The 17,306-nt window shown below is 37.1% G+C and overlaps 1 protein-coding gene across 8 annotated transcripts in view; it reads left to right on the top strand.

Moving 5' to 3' along the window:
* CMSS1 (cms1 ribosomal small subunit homolog) overlaps positions 1–17,306 on the top strand; it is a 382,651-nt gene that overhangs the window by 348,619 nt on the left and 16,726 nt on the right. For all 8 annotated transcript variants that reach the window (XM_026492009.4, XM_057306736.1, XM_057306731.1 and 5 more), the window contains 2 exons: positions 14,936–15,007; positions 16,785–16,914. In XM_026492009.4, coding sequence (XP_026347794.2) covers positions 14,936–15,007; positions 16,785–16,914 — 202 coding nt within the window. The remainder of the gene's footprint in view (positions 1–14,935; positions 15,008–16,784; positions 16,915–17,306) is intronic.

The following is a 17,306-nucleotide window of genomic DNA, read 5'->3' as shown; positions in this document are numbered from 1 at the left end:
CTTATTACTATTGTAAGCGGCCCTAAACTCATTCCACAAGAGTGTGACTCTACCCAGTTTGTAACCAGGGTCAGGATAAGTGTGAGAATCAGTTTACCTACAAGCTGTGCGACCTTGAGTAAGTTAAACTCTCTGTGCCTCGGACTCCTCATTGGTAAAATGGTAATAATAAGTATATTTTCTTCACAGAGTTGCAGTAGAGATTAAATAGCTAATACTTTGGACACCTGGGTGGCTCAGTTGGTTAAAAGTCTGCCTTCGGCTCAAATCATGATCCCAGGGTCCTGGGATGGAGTCCCACATTGGGCTCCTTGCTCAGCGAGGAGCCTGCTTCTCCCTCTGCCTGCTGCTCCCCTTGCTTGTGCACTCTCCCACGCTCTCTCTCAGATAGATAGATAGATAGATAGATAGATAGATAGATAGATAGATATAAATAGCTAATACCTGTTAAGCACTTCAAACAGTTGTTGGCAAAGAGTAAGCACCAAAGTGATAATCATTATAGTAAATAACTATATTTTGTTATTTTTTCCTGGTGGGAGGGGGGAATACAGAAAGATATACATATTGAATATGTAATCATCTCAGTTTTCTCTCCAGCCATTAACTATTTTGCTCCAAGGCTGTATATCAGTTTTAGGTTTTGTTTTTTCTTTTTGCTATTATTTTATTTTTTTTATTCAACTGTAATTAACATACAGTGTTATATTAATTTCATGTGTACAATATAATGATTCAACAATTCTGTGCATGACTTACTGCCATGGTAAGTGTACTCTTAATCCCCTTCACCTATTTCACCCATTCTCCCACCTACCTCCCCTTTGGCAACCACCAGTTTGTTCTCTAGAGTTAAGAGTCTGTTTTTTGGCTTATCTCTTTTTTTTCTCTTTGTTCCTTTGTTTTGTTTCTTTAATTCTATATATGAGTGAAATCATATGGTATTTGTCTTTCTCTGACTGACCTTATTTCACTTAACATTATACCCTCTAGGTCCATCCATGTTGTTACTAATGGCAAGATTTCATTCTTTTTTATGGCTGAGTAACATTACATTGTGTGTGTGTGTGTGTGTGTGTGCGCGCGCGCGTGCGCGTGTGTGTGTGTGTGTGACATCTTCTTTTTCCATTCGTCTATGGATGGACCCTTGGGTTGCTTCCATATCTTGGCTATTATACGTAATGCTGCAGTAAAGATAGGGGTACATGTGTCTTTTTGAATTAGTGTTTTTGTTTTCTTTGGATAAATACCCAGTAGGGGAATTACTGGATGATATGGTAATTCTGGTTTTAATTTTTTGAGGAACATCCATACTGTTTTCCAAGTGGTTGCACCAGCTTGCATTCTCACCAACAGTGCAGGAAGGTTCCTTTTTCTCCACATCTTTGTCAACACTTGTTATTTCTTGTGTGTTTTATTTTAGCCATTCTAACAGTCGTGAGGTGATATCTCATTGTGGTTTTGATTTACAGTTTCCTGATGATTGGTGATATTGAGCATCTTTTCATGGGTCTCTTGACCATCTGTATGTTTACTTTGGAAAAATATCTGCTTATATCCTCTGCCCATTTTTACTTGGATTATTTGGGGGTTTTGGTATTGAGTTTGTATAAGTTATTTATACATTTTGAATGTTAAGTTTTTATTGGATATATCATTTTCAGACATCTCCCATTCAGTAGGGTGTCTTTTTGTTTTATTGATGATTTGCTTCTCTGTGCAAAAGCTTTTTATCTTGATATAGTCCCAATAGTTTGATTTTGCTTTTGTTTCCCTACCCAAAGGAGACATATCTAGAAAAATATTTCTATAGCTGATGTCAAAGAGATAACTGCCTGTGTTTTCCTCTCGGAATCTTATGCTTACAAGTCTCACGTTTAGATCGTTAATCCATTTTTAGTTTATTTTTGTGTATAGAGTAAAAAAGTGGTCAGGTTTTATTTTTGTCAGGTAACTGTCCAGTTTTCCTAACACCATTTGTTAAAGAGACAGTCTTTTTCCCATTGCATATTCTTGCCTCCTTGTCATAGATTATTTGACCGTAAAAACATAGGTTTATTTCTGGGCTCTGTATTTTGTTCCACTGATCTACTGTTTTTGTGCCAGTACCATACCATTTTGATCACTATAGCTTTGTCGTATGTCTTGAAATCTGGGATTGCAGTATCTCTAATTTTGTTCTTTTTCAAGATTGCTTTGGTTATTCAGGGTCTTTTGTGGTTCCACACAAATTTAGGATTATTTATTCTAGTTTTGTGGAAAATGTTGGTATTTTAATAGGGATTGTGTTAAATCTGTAGATTGCTTTGGGTAATATGGAAATTTTAACAATATTTGTTCTCCTAATCCATGAATATGGAATATTTTACCATTTGTTTGTATCTTCTTCAATTTCCTTTATCAATGTTTTACAGTTTTCAGAGTATAAGTCTTTCACCTCCATGGTTAAGTTTATTCCTAGGCATTTTATTATTTTTGGTGAAATTGTAAATAGGTTTATTTTCTTAATTTTTCTTTCTGCTACTTCATTATTGGTGTATAGAAATGCAACAGATTTCTGTATATTACTTTTGTATCCTGCTACTTTACTGAATTCATTTATCAGTTCTAGTAGTTTTTTGGTGGAGTCTTCCAGGTTTTCTATATAGAGTATCATGTCACCTGGAAATACTGGAAGTTTCCTTACCAATTTTGATGTCTATTTCTTTTTCTTGCCTGATTGCTATGGCTAGGACCTCCAGTACTATGTTAATAAAAGTGGTGAGAATAGATATCCTCGTCTTGTTCCTGAACTTAGAGGAAAAGCTCCCAGTTTTTCACAATTGAGTATGATGTTTGTTGTGGGTTTTTCTTATATGGGCTTTATTATGTTGAGGTATGTTCCCTCTAAACATACTTTGTTAAGAGTTTTTTTTTTAATAATAATTTTATTTTATTATATTATATTATGTTAGTCACCATACAGTACATCCCTAATTTTTGATGTAAAGTTCCATGATTCATTACTTCCATATAACACCCAGTGCACCATGCAAATCGTGCCCTCCTTAATACCCATCACCAGCCTATCCCAGTCCCCCACCCCCACCCCTTTGAAGCCCTCTGAAGTTTGTTTCCCAGAGTCCATAGTCTCTCATGGTTCATTCCCCTTTCTGTTTACCCCCCCCTTTTTTTATCCTTTTCTTCTCCTACCTATCATCCTACTTCTTATGTTCCATAGATGAGTGAAATCATATGATAATTGTCTTTCTCTGCTTGACTTATTTCACTTAGCATTATCTCCTCCAGTCCCATCCATGTTGCAGCAAATGTTGAGAAATCATTCTTTTTGATGGGTGAGTAATATTCCATCGTATATATGGACCAAATCTTCTTAATCCAGTCATCTGTTGAAGGGCATCTCGGCTCCTTCCACAATTTAGCTATTGTGGACAATGCTGCTATGAATATTGGGGTGCATGTGTCCCTTCTCTTCACTATGTCTGTATCTTTGGGGTAAATACCCAGTAGTGCAATTGCTGAATCATAGGGTAGCTCAATTTTTAACTTTTTAAGGGACCTCCACACTGGTTTCCAAAGTGGCTGTACCAACTTGCATTCCCACCAACAGTGTAAGAGGGATCCCCTTTCTCCACATCCTCTCCAACATTTGTTGTTTCCTGCCTTGTCCATTTTTGCCATTCTAACTGGCGTAAGGTGGTATCTCAATGTGGTTTTGATTTGAATTTCCCTGATGGCTAATGATTTTGAACATTTTTCCATGTGTCTGTTAGCCATTTGTATGTCTTCATTGGAAACGTGTCTGTTCATGATCATGTGCTGGGTCACAAAACAGGTCTCAGCCGATACCAAAAGACTGAAATTATTCCCTGCATATTCTCAGACCACAGTGCTTTGAAATTGGAACTCAACCACAAGGAAAAATTTGGAAAAAACTCAAACACTTGGAAACAAAGAACCATCCTGCTCAAGAATGATTTGATAAACCAGGAAATTAAAAATCAATTTAAACAATTTATGGAGACCAACGAGAATGAAAACACAACGGTCCAAAACTGATGGGACACTGCAAAGGCAGTCCTAAAGGGAAAATACATAGCCATCCAAGCCTCACTCAAATGAGAATAGAAAAATCTAAAATGCAGTTTTTATATTCTCACCTCAAGAAGCTGGAACAGCAACAGAAGAACAGGCCTAATCCAAGCACGAGAAAGCAGTTGATCAAGATTAGAGCAGAGATCAATGAATTAGAAACCAGGAGCACAGTGGAGCAGATCAACAGAACTAGAAGCTGGTTCTTTGAAAGAATAAATAAGATAGATAAGCTACCGGTAAGGCTTATCCAAAAGAATAGAGAAAGGACCCAAATTAATAAAATTATGAATGAAAAGGGAGAGGTCACAACCAACACCAATGAAATAGGAAGGATCATTAGAAACTTTTATCAACAGCTTTATGCCAATAAATTAAACAACCTGGAAGAGATGGATGCCTTCCTGGAAACCTATAAACTACCAAGACTGAAACAGGAAGAAATTGATTTTTTAAACAGACCAATTAATTATGAAGAGAATGAAGCAGTGATTAAAAACCTTCTGAAAAACAAGACTCCAGGGCCTGATGGATTCCCCGGGGAATTCTACCACACATTCAAAGCAGAAATAATACCTATTCTTCTAAAGCTGTTTCAAAAAATAGAAACAAAAGGAAAACTACCAAACTCATTCTATGAGGCCAATATTGCCTTGATCCCCAAACCAGACAAAGACCCCATCAAAAAGGAGAATTACAGACTGATTTCCCTCATGAATATGGATGCCAAAATTCTCAACAAGATCCTGGCTAATAGGATCCAACAGTACATTAAAAGGATTATCCATCATGACCAAGTGGGATTCATCCCTGGGATGCAAGGGTGGTTCAACATTCACAAATTTATCAGTGTGATAGATTATATCAGCAAGAAGAAAGCCAGAAATCATATGATCCTCTCAATAGATGCAGAAAAAGCATTTGACAAAATACAGCATCCTTTCTTGATTAAAACCCTTCAGAGTGTAGGGATAAAGGGTACATTCCTCAATCTCATAAAAACCATCTATGAAAAGCCTACAGCAAATATCATTCTCAATGGGGAAAAGCTGGAAGCCTTTCCCTTAAGATCAGGAACAAGACAAGGATGCCCTCTCTCACCATTGTTGAGAGTTTTTTTTATCATGAATGGATGGTTGTACTTTGTCAAAAGCTTTTTCTGTATCTGTTGAAATGATCATATGGTTTTTATCCTTTCTCTTGTTGATGTGATGTATCATGTTGATTGATTTGAGAATACTGAACCACCCTGCATCCCAGGAATAAATTCCGCCTGGTTGTGGTGAGTCATCTTTTTTAACATACTGTTCGTTTTGGTTTGCTAATATTTTGTTGAGGATTTTTGCATCTATGTTTATCCGAGATATTAGCCAACAGTTCTCTTTTTTAGTAGTGTCTTTATGTGGTTTTGGTATCCCAGTAATGCTGGTCTCATAGAATGAATCTGGATGCATGCCTTCTTCTTGTAGTTTTTAGAAGAGTTTGAGAAGAAAGGGTATTAACTCTTCTGTAAATGTTTGGTAGAATTCACCTGTGAAGCCATCTGGTCTGGGACTTTTATTTGTTGGGGGCTTTTTGAATACTGATTTAAATTCATTGCCAGTAATCAGTCTGTTCAGATTTTCTATTTCTTCCTGATTCAGTTTTGGGAAGTTATATGTTTCTAGGAATTTATCCATTTTCCTCTAGGTTTTCCAATTTGTTGGCATATAATTTCTCATAATATTCTCTTATAATCATTTGTATTTCTGTAGTGTCAGTTGTTATTTCTCCTCTTTCATTTCTGACTTGATTTGTGTGTTCTCTCTCATTTTTGATGAGTCTGGCTAATGGTTTATCAATTTTGTTGGATCTTTTCAAATAACCAGCCCTGGGTTCATTAATCTGTTCTGTTGTTTTCTGAGTCTTTATTTCATTTATTTCTGCCATAATCTATATTTCCTTCCTTCAACTGGCTTTAGGCTTCATTTGTTTTTTTCCTCACTCCTTTAGGTCTAAGGTTAGGTTGTTTATTTGGGATTTTTCTTGCTTATTAAGGAAGGCCTACATTGCTACAATCTTCCCTCTTCAATAGTTTTGCTCCATTCCAAAGATTTTGGATGGTTGTATTTTCATTTTCATTTGTTTCCCTTTATTTTTTTATTTCCTCTTTGATTTCTTGGTTGACCCATTCATTGTTTAGTAGCATGTTATATAACCTTCGTGTATTTGTGTTCTTTCCAGATTTTTTCTTGTGATTGATTTCTCGTTTCATACCATTATAGTCAGAGAAGATGCATGGTATGATTTTAATCTTTCTCTGGGTTATTTTCTTTGTTCATTGCACTGATGTGGCTGCTCCTTGGGGGTGTAGCCATAGGATGAAGTGAGCTTAGGATCCTCTTACTCTGCCATCTTCCCAGACTCCCTCCTCAGTTTTAGTTTCAACCATTCCTTCAGAGGCCTACAGGTTAACATCCTTAGCCTTTTGATTTATTTCACCAAGGTGGAATTTAATTTTACCTTAGCTTATCCCACTGAGCCTTCTTTGACCTTTGCCTCTGTAGTACCTACCTATAGAACTTGTTTCCAAATATCTTTCTTTAGACCCCCATTGGCTTTCTTTTTCCTTACTTTCTTTCTTGATTTTCTTCTTGCTAGTTTCTCACTTTTTCAGGATTCACTAGAGAAAAACTAAATTTGCCCAAGTCTCTACCTTTACTTCTTTTTATGGTCTTTTTATCCACATTGCTAAATTTCCACCTTTTTAAAGCTCCTTCTTTCCTTGGCTCTTCTTTTCCTACAACCATGAAGTTAGATAAATGACAGAGAATCATAGGAAGAAGAGGGAAAAGAGGGAGAGGAGAAAGTGAAATACATTCCCATTTCTGTGAGCATTCACCTATCTTTTGTCAATCTAGGTTTGAACAATAATAAAGATCATTTATTGAGCACTCTCCACAAGCACTGTGCAAGACACCATGACTCAAATGATCATATGAAGTAGGGAATACCCTATGCCCTGTAGGGAGGTAGGGAGTACCCCACTTTACAAATTACCTGAGACTCACAGAAATGGGTTCTGGGAATCTTGTCCCACTTGGCTGGCTGTGAGCCAGGTGCTGAGGATCATGCTGCTTTTCACCTATCCTTTTTTCACCTGTCCCTTCTCTTTCACTTTAGGAAAATTGGATTCACCATGTCCTCATGTGCTTTTTTGGTCACATGCCATTGCTATTTTCTGCCAAGAAAAAATTACAAAAGTTTAAGATTGTACTGCCCATTTTAACCACCTTCCTCTTGCTCTCATTTCATTAACTACCAAATTACTTTAAAGCATCCAACTCTGAGGTGGACAGAATGCCCTTACCCCTTTTTCCAAGTCTGTCCTAATATCTCTGGCCAGAGACCTCACAAGGAAATCTTCTTGTGACCCACTGCCTCATATGAGTGTTGTTCGTCTAGCTCCTGGTTCCCACACCAGGCTGTATACCTCTAGGACAGAGTCTAACTGTGCATCTCCACAGCACCTAGCACAGAACCTCACCCCAAACTGGCACTCATTATTTGTGAAATGAAAGAATGGGTGACTATACCAAGATCCTAGTTTTTTCACCACTCTTCCCATCTTGGCCCTTTGTGTCCCCACTTGTAAGCCATCTATTACCCACAGGAGTTTCTTAGACTCTGGTGACCCAGTGTCCCTCTTCCAGCCCCCTCCTTGATTGAGCTGGGATCTCTGTTCCACTGCCCTTGACTACCCAAACTGCCTCACTTTCTCCTCTGCGGATTCCCCATCCTCTCTCTCCAGCTACTCTTCTCCCTCTGGAAATCATCTCACCACCCCAAGGATGACCTTCTTATTGGCAGGCTGACTTTTCTTCAGTCCTTCTAGAGTTGTTCACATACATAGAGCTTGAGTCTCCAATTTGTTCAAAAGTGACTTGGGGGCCAGGGTTTCTTTTGTGTTCACTACAGTACCTAGCATGGTGCTAGGCACTTGATTCATTTGACAGATGTAACAGGGTATTTGTTTTTTAATAGTAACTAGTACATTTTTTCCCTGGATCAAAATGGTGAAAAAAGAAATTATTTTGTGCTATGTTTAAGTTTTGAACATTTTTTTCAAATTTGCTTCATTGTATTACTGTTCTTTTTTTTTTTTTTTAAAGATTTTATTTATTTACTTGAGAGAGAGAGTGAGTGCATGAGCGGGGTGCAGAGGAACAGAGAGAAGCAAACTCCCCACTGAGCAGGGAACCCAGTGCTGGGGCTCAATCCCAGGATCTGAGATCATGACCTGAGCCGAAGGCAGACCCTTAACGACTGAGCCATGCAGGTGCCCTGCTTTGCTGTTCTTTAAGGGGTTTTTTATACTTGTGTAGGAACTTTCTGGCATTATGCTGCCAGCTGTAATATGCATTTAGCCTTAAATATCAATAGGTAAGAGTATATATTGAGTTAGATCATGTTCCCTCCTTTGCCATAGCCAGGCCTCACATTTCTGTTACTGAGTCCATGCCTCCTCCCATCTGTTCAGTATTTTCAAGCAGCAGATTTATAACTTTATAAAAGTTTTTTACCCATGCAACTACATCATCTCTAGCAACCATTGCACATCTAAATAATCATCCTTGGCCTCCTTAATAATGTAAGTATAAAGATTTGCCAACACTTCTTTTTTTCCAGATATTGCTTCCAAAAAAGTGATGAATTCCCTACTTCTTGAGATTGCATCACCCTCTTCCCTCCTCAACATCAGTCACTTCAGAGCCAACCCTAGTGACTTTGTAATTATGGTTCCCAGAATATAATTCCTTATGAGGGGTTTTGTGACTTTTCATTGATGCCTCCATGATGTCAATAGCCGTTGTTCCGTGACCCATCCTCTCTCCCTCAGAAACCACACTGGGCATCTTTTTTTTAAGGTAGCCTTTTGCTTAGGTCCTCAGATCATAAAGGACTCTTCAGTAAGAGTACTTATCCTTTTCCGTCTTTACTCACCTTTCTCAACTATTGTATTTTCTTAATATTTATTTATGTGAGCATTGATCATTTCATTTCTTCCCCACTCTTCATCTTCAAGATTATTCTTAGGACACCTGGGTGGCTCAGTCAGTTAAGCATCCGACTCTTGGTTTCAGCTCAGGTCTTGATCTCAGGGTCTGAGATCAAGCCCTGCATCAGGCTCCATGCTCAGCACAGCCTCTGTTCAAGTTTCTCTCTCCCTCTCCCTCTGCCCCTTCCTCACTCTCTCAAATAAATAGACAAATCTTAAAAAAAAAAAAAAAAATCAAGTCAGTAATTCAAAAGGTGGGAATGAATACCTGGAGATCATTGGTAGCTATCCTGGAATCTGGCTTCCGTGGTCTGCCCTCTGGCCCCCAGTGATGTATATCCCTCCCATATGCATAACATATTCACCCCTCACAAGGAAAGCATAAGTCCCCTCCCTTTACAGTATAAGCTCAGTGCCTAGAATTTCATTGTCTAAATCAGGCATTTGAGGGTCCTCAGGTTTAGTTCCTTAAGTATAGCTCCTTGAGTACATTTCTTCTCAACCTGGGAAACAAAAGATATACAAGCATAGAATAACCTATAGACATTTCTACTCAAGTAGTTGGCACAAGGAGTCATTGGTCCCACAGCATTTGAAAATGTTGGGAGTTTCTTTATTAAGTCTAAAGGCCCAGGTTCCTAAGGTCCTTCCATGGTTCTCAGCTCTGCTTTTTTGGGTTCTTTGTGTTGCCCTCTGAGTCATCCTTCCCTTTTTTTTTTTTTTTCTTTCTTTCTTTTTTTTTTTTTTTTTTTTTTTTAATGAAAGGTAGCTTGTATTTGCAATGGAACAGTTCTTTCATCCTGCTTCTTGACAGTAAAATTCTCAGGGTTCAAAGACTTTGCCTCATTTTATTCCATCTCTCACCTTCTCAGCTCAAACTAGAGGTATTTCTGAATACCTCTAATTTGTCTGAATATATAACACCTTTAAGTATTTTATAGGTCTTCTGTGGTTCTTCTTAGGGTTTACTCCAGTGAGCAGAAGTTACACCCACAAATCTTTTCCAGATAAACTTTTCTCTTCCATGGACCCCTGCTTAGATAATGGAGGGACGGTACCCCCTTAAACTTCCTAGAGGCATGTTTGAATCTGTGAGACACACTTAATTTCTTTAAAGAGCTCTTATGTGACTGAATAGTACTCTGAGGTACCACCTTTGTTCTTTCTGAGGTCTTAATGGATTTGCACTCATATACCTTGACTTCTTGGATAGTCCTTCTTTCAATTAAACTTCTTCCTTTTCCATTTTACTAGAAGCCACAGAAGAAATTAGGTGACAACTTCAACACTATTAGGATCTCCTTTGCTGGATTACCCATAGCATTAGACAGATATTCTATTTTGCACATAACTGCAGACAGTATTGCTAAACTTTGCACCACTACATAACAAAGATTCCCTTTCCTCCAGCTTTTAGCTATTTTTCGTATTTGCTAACATATAGTTTATACTGCTGTTTTTTGAGTTATCAGCTCCTGACATGATCTGTTCACTGCTTGAGGTAGCATATGAAGACACAGCTCTCCCATCTACCCTGTATTCCCTCCCTGACTGCTAATGCCCCTGCTAACACAATTATCACATTTTGGGTGAAACAGTTGTCAATATCTCACAATCATGACCACAGAACTACTGTTCAGTGCTGAGGAGGGGAAACCTATAATCATTCCTCCTTTATTATACAACTCTTTGTTTTCATGGCAATAATAATTACCTCATTTCTTCATTTGCCTAGCTTGTTGTGTTCCTACTGTTAATTGTTCCCATATATTCCAATATCTTTTCCACATGTCCATGAATAATATTTTCCATATGCTCAAATAGATCACTCATTGTTCCTCTCTGAAGGCCTCTATACACCTATTCCACTCTGAATTGGTTATTCTCTTTGTCTGTTGAGCAATTGAAATTTCTCTTTACTGTTCCTTCAACACTCTCCTGGATTAGTTTTCTTATTTGCTGAATTCCATATCTTTCTCTTTCTTGGTTTAGCCCTTTATTTTGCTGGAATACAGCCTTTAGTATCTATGGATAGGAAGTCAATTTTTTTAAGACCTTAAATACCTGAAAATACCTTAATTTACTCTTAACTTGACCCATAGTTTGGCTGGGTATAAAAGTTTAATTTGTAAATAAATTTTCCTCATAACTTTGAAGGCATTGTTCCATTAAGTCCTAGCAGGCTTATTGCTATTGCAAGGTCCAACACAATTCTTCTGGACTCTGTATTTTGTAAGTTACTGTTTTTCTTTTTGGAAATTTTGTCTTTTTTTGTCCATGATCTGAAATTTCACAATGATCCTCCTCATTGTGGATATTTTTCATATTCATTATGGTGTATACATAATAAGCTTTCAGTTTAGAGTTTCATATTCTAGAAAGTTTCCTTCAGTTCTGGAAAGTTTTTCTTGTGTTATTTCTTTGATCACTTCTTTCCCAGTGTTTTATATGGTCCCTTTTTCTGTAATACCTTTTATTGGGATGTTGAGTCTCTTGGGCTGATTCTCTATCTAATATTCTTATCATTTTTCATCTTTTTGGGAGATTTCCTTTATCTTTATCTTTATCATCTTTATCTTTATCTTTATCTTCAAGGCTTCCTCCTACATTTTTATTCCAGTTTTCTTGTTTGTTTTCTTTTTTGTCTCATGGCTGAAAATCTTCCCTTATCTTTCTGAGAGTATTAATTGTAATTGTTTTGAACCGTTTATCTTTTTGTTGTTTATTTGCTCTCATGTTGGACTTATCTTAGCTGTCTATTCATATTAAAAAGAGAGACACTAAAAAGCTGATGGAATATTTTTGTGCATATGTGAGGCTTGTTGCTTAGTGAACTTCGTAGCAGGGTAATGGGATAGCAAGCTGTATTTACTATGCTCACCAAAAGTCACTGTCTTATGGCACTTCTCTTAGTCCATTTCATTTTTCCAGAGAAAAATTCTGTAGGCTCCTGCATACAATATATAAGCCTGGCTCAAGACATTTGAAATAGGGACAGGAAAAGGAAGTGAGTCTCAGTTTCTGTCCTGTCTTCCCTGTGCCAGATTTCTTGGTCCTCTTGTTCTCTCCAGAGAATAAACCTCCTGTCTGCTGCCAGGAAGAGCAAGATGAGAGTAAGCTGTAATCAGATAGTTGCTTGGCTTCCTGGGCAGGGGATACAGCCTGGTGGGAGGTGGGAAGGAGGCTAATCATTCTAAATATAAACTTTCAGTCAACGTCCTTTTAAACCCTTCACTCTCTGTTGTACCTTGTGTCTGCAACTACTGAACCCTTTCAGAGTCCAACAGGTCAAACAACCTCACTGACCGTTAGCTTCCACCTCTCCAGAAACCTAGGTGCTAGTTCTACCTTTCTGCTAAGTCACTTCCATCCAATTTCAACCATTTTCCATTTCCCAAAATGTTGAAATCTCTCCACTACTATTGTTCTCTCCTGATTTCATGGTCCTTATAAATTTATACCTTTTTCAGTTGCCTTCATTTTTAGTTTAGTGGCATTTTTGAGGTTGATTTGCCATGTTTGACTAGAAGAATCGTTCTTAAAGGATATAATTTTTGACACTTTAAGGAATTGAGAATATGCCTCAAATGCTTAACTTAAAGATTAATTTTTTTCATCTATATTTCTAAATATTTAAACTACATATTTAAGCTACACTTTAAAAAATCACTAGATTTCATGTAAAGAAATGAAATTACTTATCAACTGTCAAAGACATAACACTGTTGAAATTGGTTTTCAGGAATTGTTAGCTAGTCTGGCCTGAGTCTTCTATATCTTTTCACCTAGTTTCTCTGAAGGTAAACATCAGTATTTGTAAGGCAGCTGGCTAAATTTAGGAATTTTTAACAAAATGGATTTGTATTTCTTCATAAAGCCATCTCACCTCTGTTGAAGTTGCCCCTATAAACTTAGCTTCTTCATTACTGCCCATCCTCAACCACATAAGGCAACTGCTCCCAGAAAGCAAATAATATACTGTATTTCCTTTAGGATGATCTAAAAATTTGAACCTAACATTTAAACCTCATGCAGTATCTTAACTAAAACGGTTCATCAAGAATGTTTCTTTTTTCCTATGCATGATTCATAATTACATGCTTATTTTTTCTTCCAGAATTGGACAGTCCATATTCCTATAACCAAACTCATTTCCAGATTTAATTTATGTCATGTTAGAGTTAATTGCTTTGTAAACCTAACATAAATACAACCTTGCACATTGAACATACTGTTAGCCATCTCATTTGCTAAATAACAAAATGGAACAGGTTTCTACATCTGATTCCCAAAAACCTTGATACTGGTGACAAGATACTACAGTATGCCTTGAGGGATCCACTAATCACATCCAGACCTTTGCCTTACAAGCATGAACTGGATGTTGGCCTGGCCTGTATTTGGACTCTTATGACCATCTGGCAGCTTCTGCGACATATTAGTGGCCTTGGCCCAGTTTCTAATTGGCATGTACCAGCATCAAATTGGCATGTATCTGCATCCACAAGACAGCTTAACTTTCTAAATAACAGAGGTCATAATATCTTTCTTTTCTTTAGCTATGATGCAATTGCTTTTGGCAGGTTTTTGCTTTAACTGAGAAGAAGCTAAAATTTCAAGATTCACACGTTACTTTAATCCTGAACCTTTGAATCTGCTTTTCTACTAACTGAAACGGAGTCTAGAAACTGCTGGTCCTGGCTCCATGTCTTGAAGAAATTATGTAAATATATATGTATAGATCTACCTTTGTGTGTGTGTGTGTGTATTTCTGGCTTCAAGCCATAGACATTCTTAATCTGCAGGCTGTCTTCAAATTTTAATAGAAAGTTTCATCTGTAATCATTTTAAACACAGCCAGTAGAGACAAGATTGTTTTAGTTAGTAGTTTACCAGCTTAAACTGAGTACTTTCTAGTTGGAATGGAAACTTAATCCAGGAAAAACTCAGAATAAGTTTTCACTCATATTTTATATCTTACTTGGCAACTTGTTTGAAAATGTTGCATAAAAGAACCAGCACAGGAAACATTTTATATTCCTGCTTATGATTAATAAATATGGAATCTGAGGTATTCTATTTTATAAATCAAGGTCTTAATCCAAATCTCCTGTTTTTCTACATAAAAAAAAAACCCTCAGGGTAAAAATAGCACTAAACTATATAGGGTACTCAAGGGTCAAGGCAACAGGCAAAATTGATTACTCGGAATTCCATTGTGCTGAGACTTTTGTCAGACCATCAGCAGAAACATTCATTTTGTAGTCACTATAGATAAGGCATTTGGTGCAGCTGGTTTTATAAAAATGTAAGTAAATATGTCCTACTTCAGTTTTTTCAATGCTTCTTGAAAGAAGAAAGGAATAAATAACAAAATAGTAAACCAATGACTTGGAAATACAGGCTCACACATTGCTAGTTCATGGAAAATGCCAGTCACACTAATCAAATACTTTCTTAGCCCGTCTTAATTTTAATCACATCTATTTCTGCCTGTATTTTATAAACCTGGCCACTGTCCTCAATCTTTAATACCCTGCACCACCACTTCAAACACACATATACACTCACTCACACATTTTGACCTTTGTTCAAAGATTTTCCAGTCTCAAGTTTGATTTTCTCAAATTCCTTCAGCCCAATCCCTGCCTAATAGCCTATTGGTTTTCTGGCATCACTGTCTGTATAATATTACCAAGATACTGTGGAGAATACATGTATGGCCTAAGTACTTTGGGGTTCCTACCATTATTTGACACCTCATCATGCTAAGATGAAAATTTCCTCATCTGTATCTCTTTACAGCCTAAAGAATGTTTCTTGATACAACCAAAGGAAACAAAAGAAGGTGCTACCAAGACAAGGAGGAGAAGAAAGGTATTATTAATACTTTCTTACAATTTTCTTACAACCCCAGGTGATTTACCTCACATTTCTATATAATGTACTTTGATGAGGCAATATGTTGTAATTCCCACTTAAGAGATTGTAAGATTCAGTGAGGTTTGGTGACTTTCCTAAGATCACTAGCGTTAAGTGTTTTGTTGGATCTAAAAATAAATTCTTCTGATTCCTATTTCAGTCTTGTGGAGCACCAAACATCTTTGTTACCCACCTTTGTTTTCATCATTTTCATTGTTGTTAAAAGATAGACATGGATTTCTAAGTCTAGAAGGAGCCCAAAGCTGTCTGGCCCTTCAGGTTCTGCCCAAGGAAAGAAATTTACCAACTTTCTTTTCATATCCATTTCAGTTTTTTAAACCTTATATCTTAGAGAATTAATAAAAAGAAAATAATAACCAGATGACAGTAGTATAAGGCATTTCTGACCATAATTTGGAAACATAATTTAAAGCAAAAGGCTCCCCTTACATTTTAATACTTGTCTATGAGTGTACGGAAGACTCTGTTGCTCCTATACAGACTTTCTTATGGCTCAACCTTGGAGAAAGTGTGGTTAGCTTTGACCTTCCACCACAGTTGTGAAAACAGCAGTGTAATTCTCTCCCTGCCAAGAAGGTCTACTGCTGAATTCAGCAGAGGAAATATGATTGGGATTAGAGGAAAGAAGATGGATTCAAACCAATTACTTAACAGCAAGCTTTTAGAAAGTTAAGAGTATGTGTGCATATGTTTTCTTTGCTCACAAATGGCCAAAGAGAAAGATGGGAGATGCCAAATTGGCTGAGGTTTGGCAAGTCCTTAAAGAAGTGACTTTAACTTCTCTTTGATAGTTTGTACACTAATGGCCTTCAGGAGTGTTAAGTTCTTGGTGGCTCAAGGTCAAAACTCTAGCTAGATATTTTAGCCTTGGCTGAGGTCATGCTAAAATGTGCCTACTGATGACATATTTTTAAAGTTAATTCATTTGACAGAACTTTGACCATTCTTGGCAATCGTATAGAAATGAGGATGTTGTGGATGGAGTTGAAAAGGTGGGGGTGGGGAGTGGCTCTTTCTGGATCTTTGGCAAAACATTAGAAGGAAATGAGAAGGGACGTTTATGATGAAAATTAACTGAGCAGTGATGTGTTCCTAGTACATTGCAGGCACTCAGTAAATGCTACACAAATGAATCCAAATCAAAATAGATGCTGTAGAGTTATTCCTGTTCTGTTTTCCATGGGGCCACTTCAAGACTCTCTCCCAAGACTTGACAATCGAGAGTCTACAGTCCTCCTTTGCAGTGGGTTCCAATGCTCAGATTACTCCTGCAGGTTTTACCTTAATCCCAGAAACCCAAACTGAGAGTGCCTTAAAAACCAGGTTAGGCAAAAAATTCTCAAAATTCTACTCTCAGGAATAAAAATCATCAAAGGATTAAAGAGAAGTTTCCACAGCAACAAGATTTCTTGACTTTTAACAGAAAATAATGTCCTATTATGGAGACTCCTACAGAAATTTCAGTTCTCCTGGAAGCCATAGACCAAGAGTTACAAGGAGACTTTTAGATCACCATTCATTTTTCAAAGCAGTTGTATCCAAAAAGTATTTATTAAGTTTTTTCAAGTGTATTTATTAGAACTCACATTTATATCAGCTATCACCAAAATCTGTGTGCAGTTTAAGTACCAGAAGATTCTCAGCTATTCTAAGCTAACGTCATTCTAAAATCTACCTTCCTGGGGTTTTTTTCTTCCTTCTCATGTCTTAGAAGAAAATTACTGATGTTCTTGCAAAATCAGAGCCAAAACCAGGGACCCCTGAAGACCTACAGAAGTTGATGAAGGACTATTACAGCACCAATCACTCAGTGATAGAATTAGAAGAACTAAACCTACCAGGTACAGCCAGACTTGTTTGGTTTTTTTCCTCCCTTTTTTCTCGTTACTATTCTGAAGTTAGTCATTTAGCAGGACTGGTGTTATTGCTATCAACTTTCCTGATGAGGAGGAGCAAAAAGGTTCATCTTTCCTCCACTCTATATGTTATGGCTTAGGTATCTCTGCCAGTGAATCAATGTATTTTCCACATGCTAATACTCCTTTCCTCAACCTCATAGTTTTACCTTTTGAATGATTTCTTTATTAAGATGCTAAACAGTATTTGTGCAATCTAAAGAAAGATTTGTAGTTGCTTTTTTTTTTTTTTTGAAAAAGCTAATTGTTCAGTGTGGTTTTTTGTTGTTTTTTTTTTTAGCATTCTTCAAGGAGTAAGAATCCCCAGTTGAGGATAG

Source organism: Ursus arctos, unplaced genomic scaffold (assembly GCF_023065955.2).
Source record: "Ursus arctos isolate Adak ecotype North America unplaced genomic scaffold, UrsArc2.0 scaffold_4, whole genome shotgun sequence".
NCBI lineage: Eukaryota > Metazoa > Chordata > Mammalia > Carnivora > Ursidae > Ursus > Ursus arctos.
Note: the sequence above shows the minus strand (reverse complement) of the source record. Positions and strands in the feature narration are given on the sequence as shown.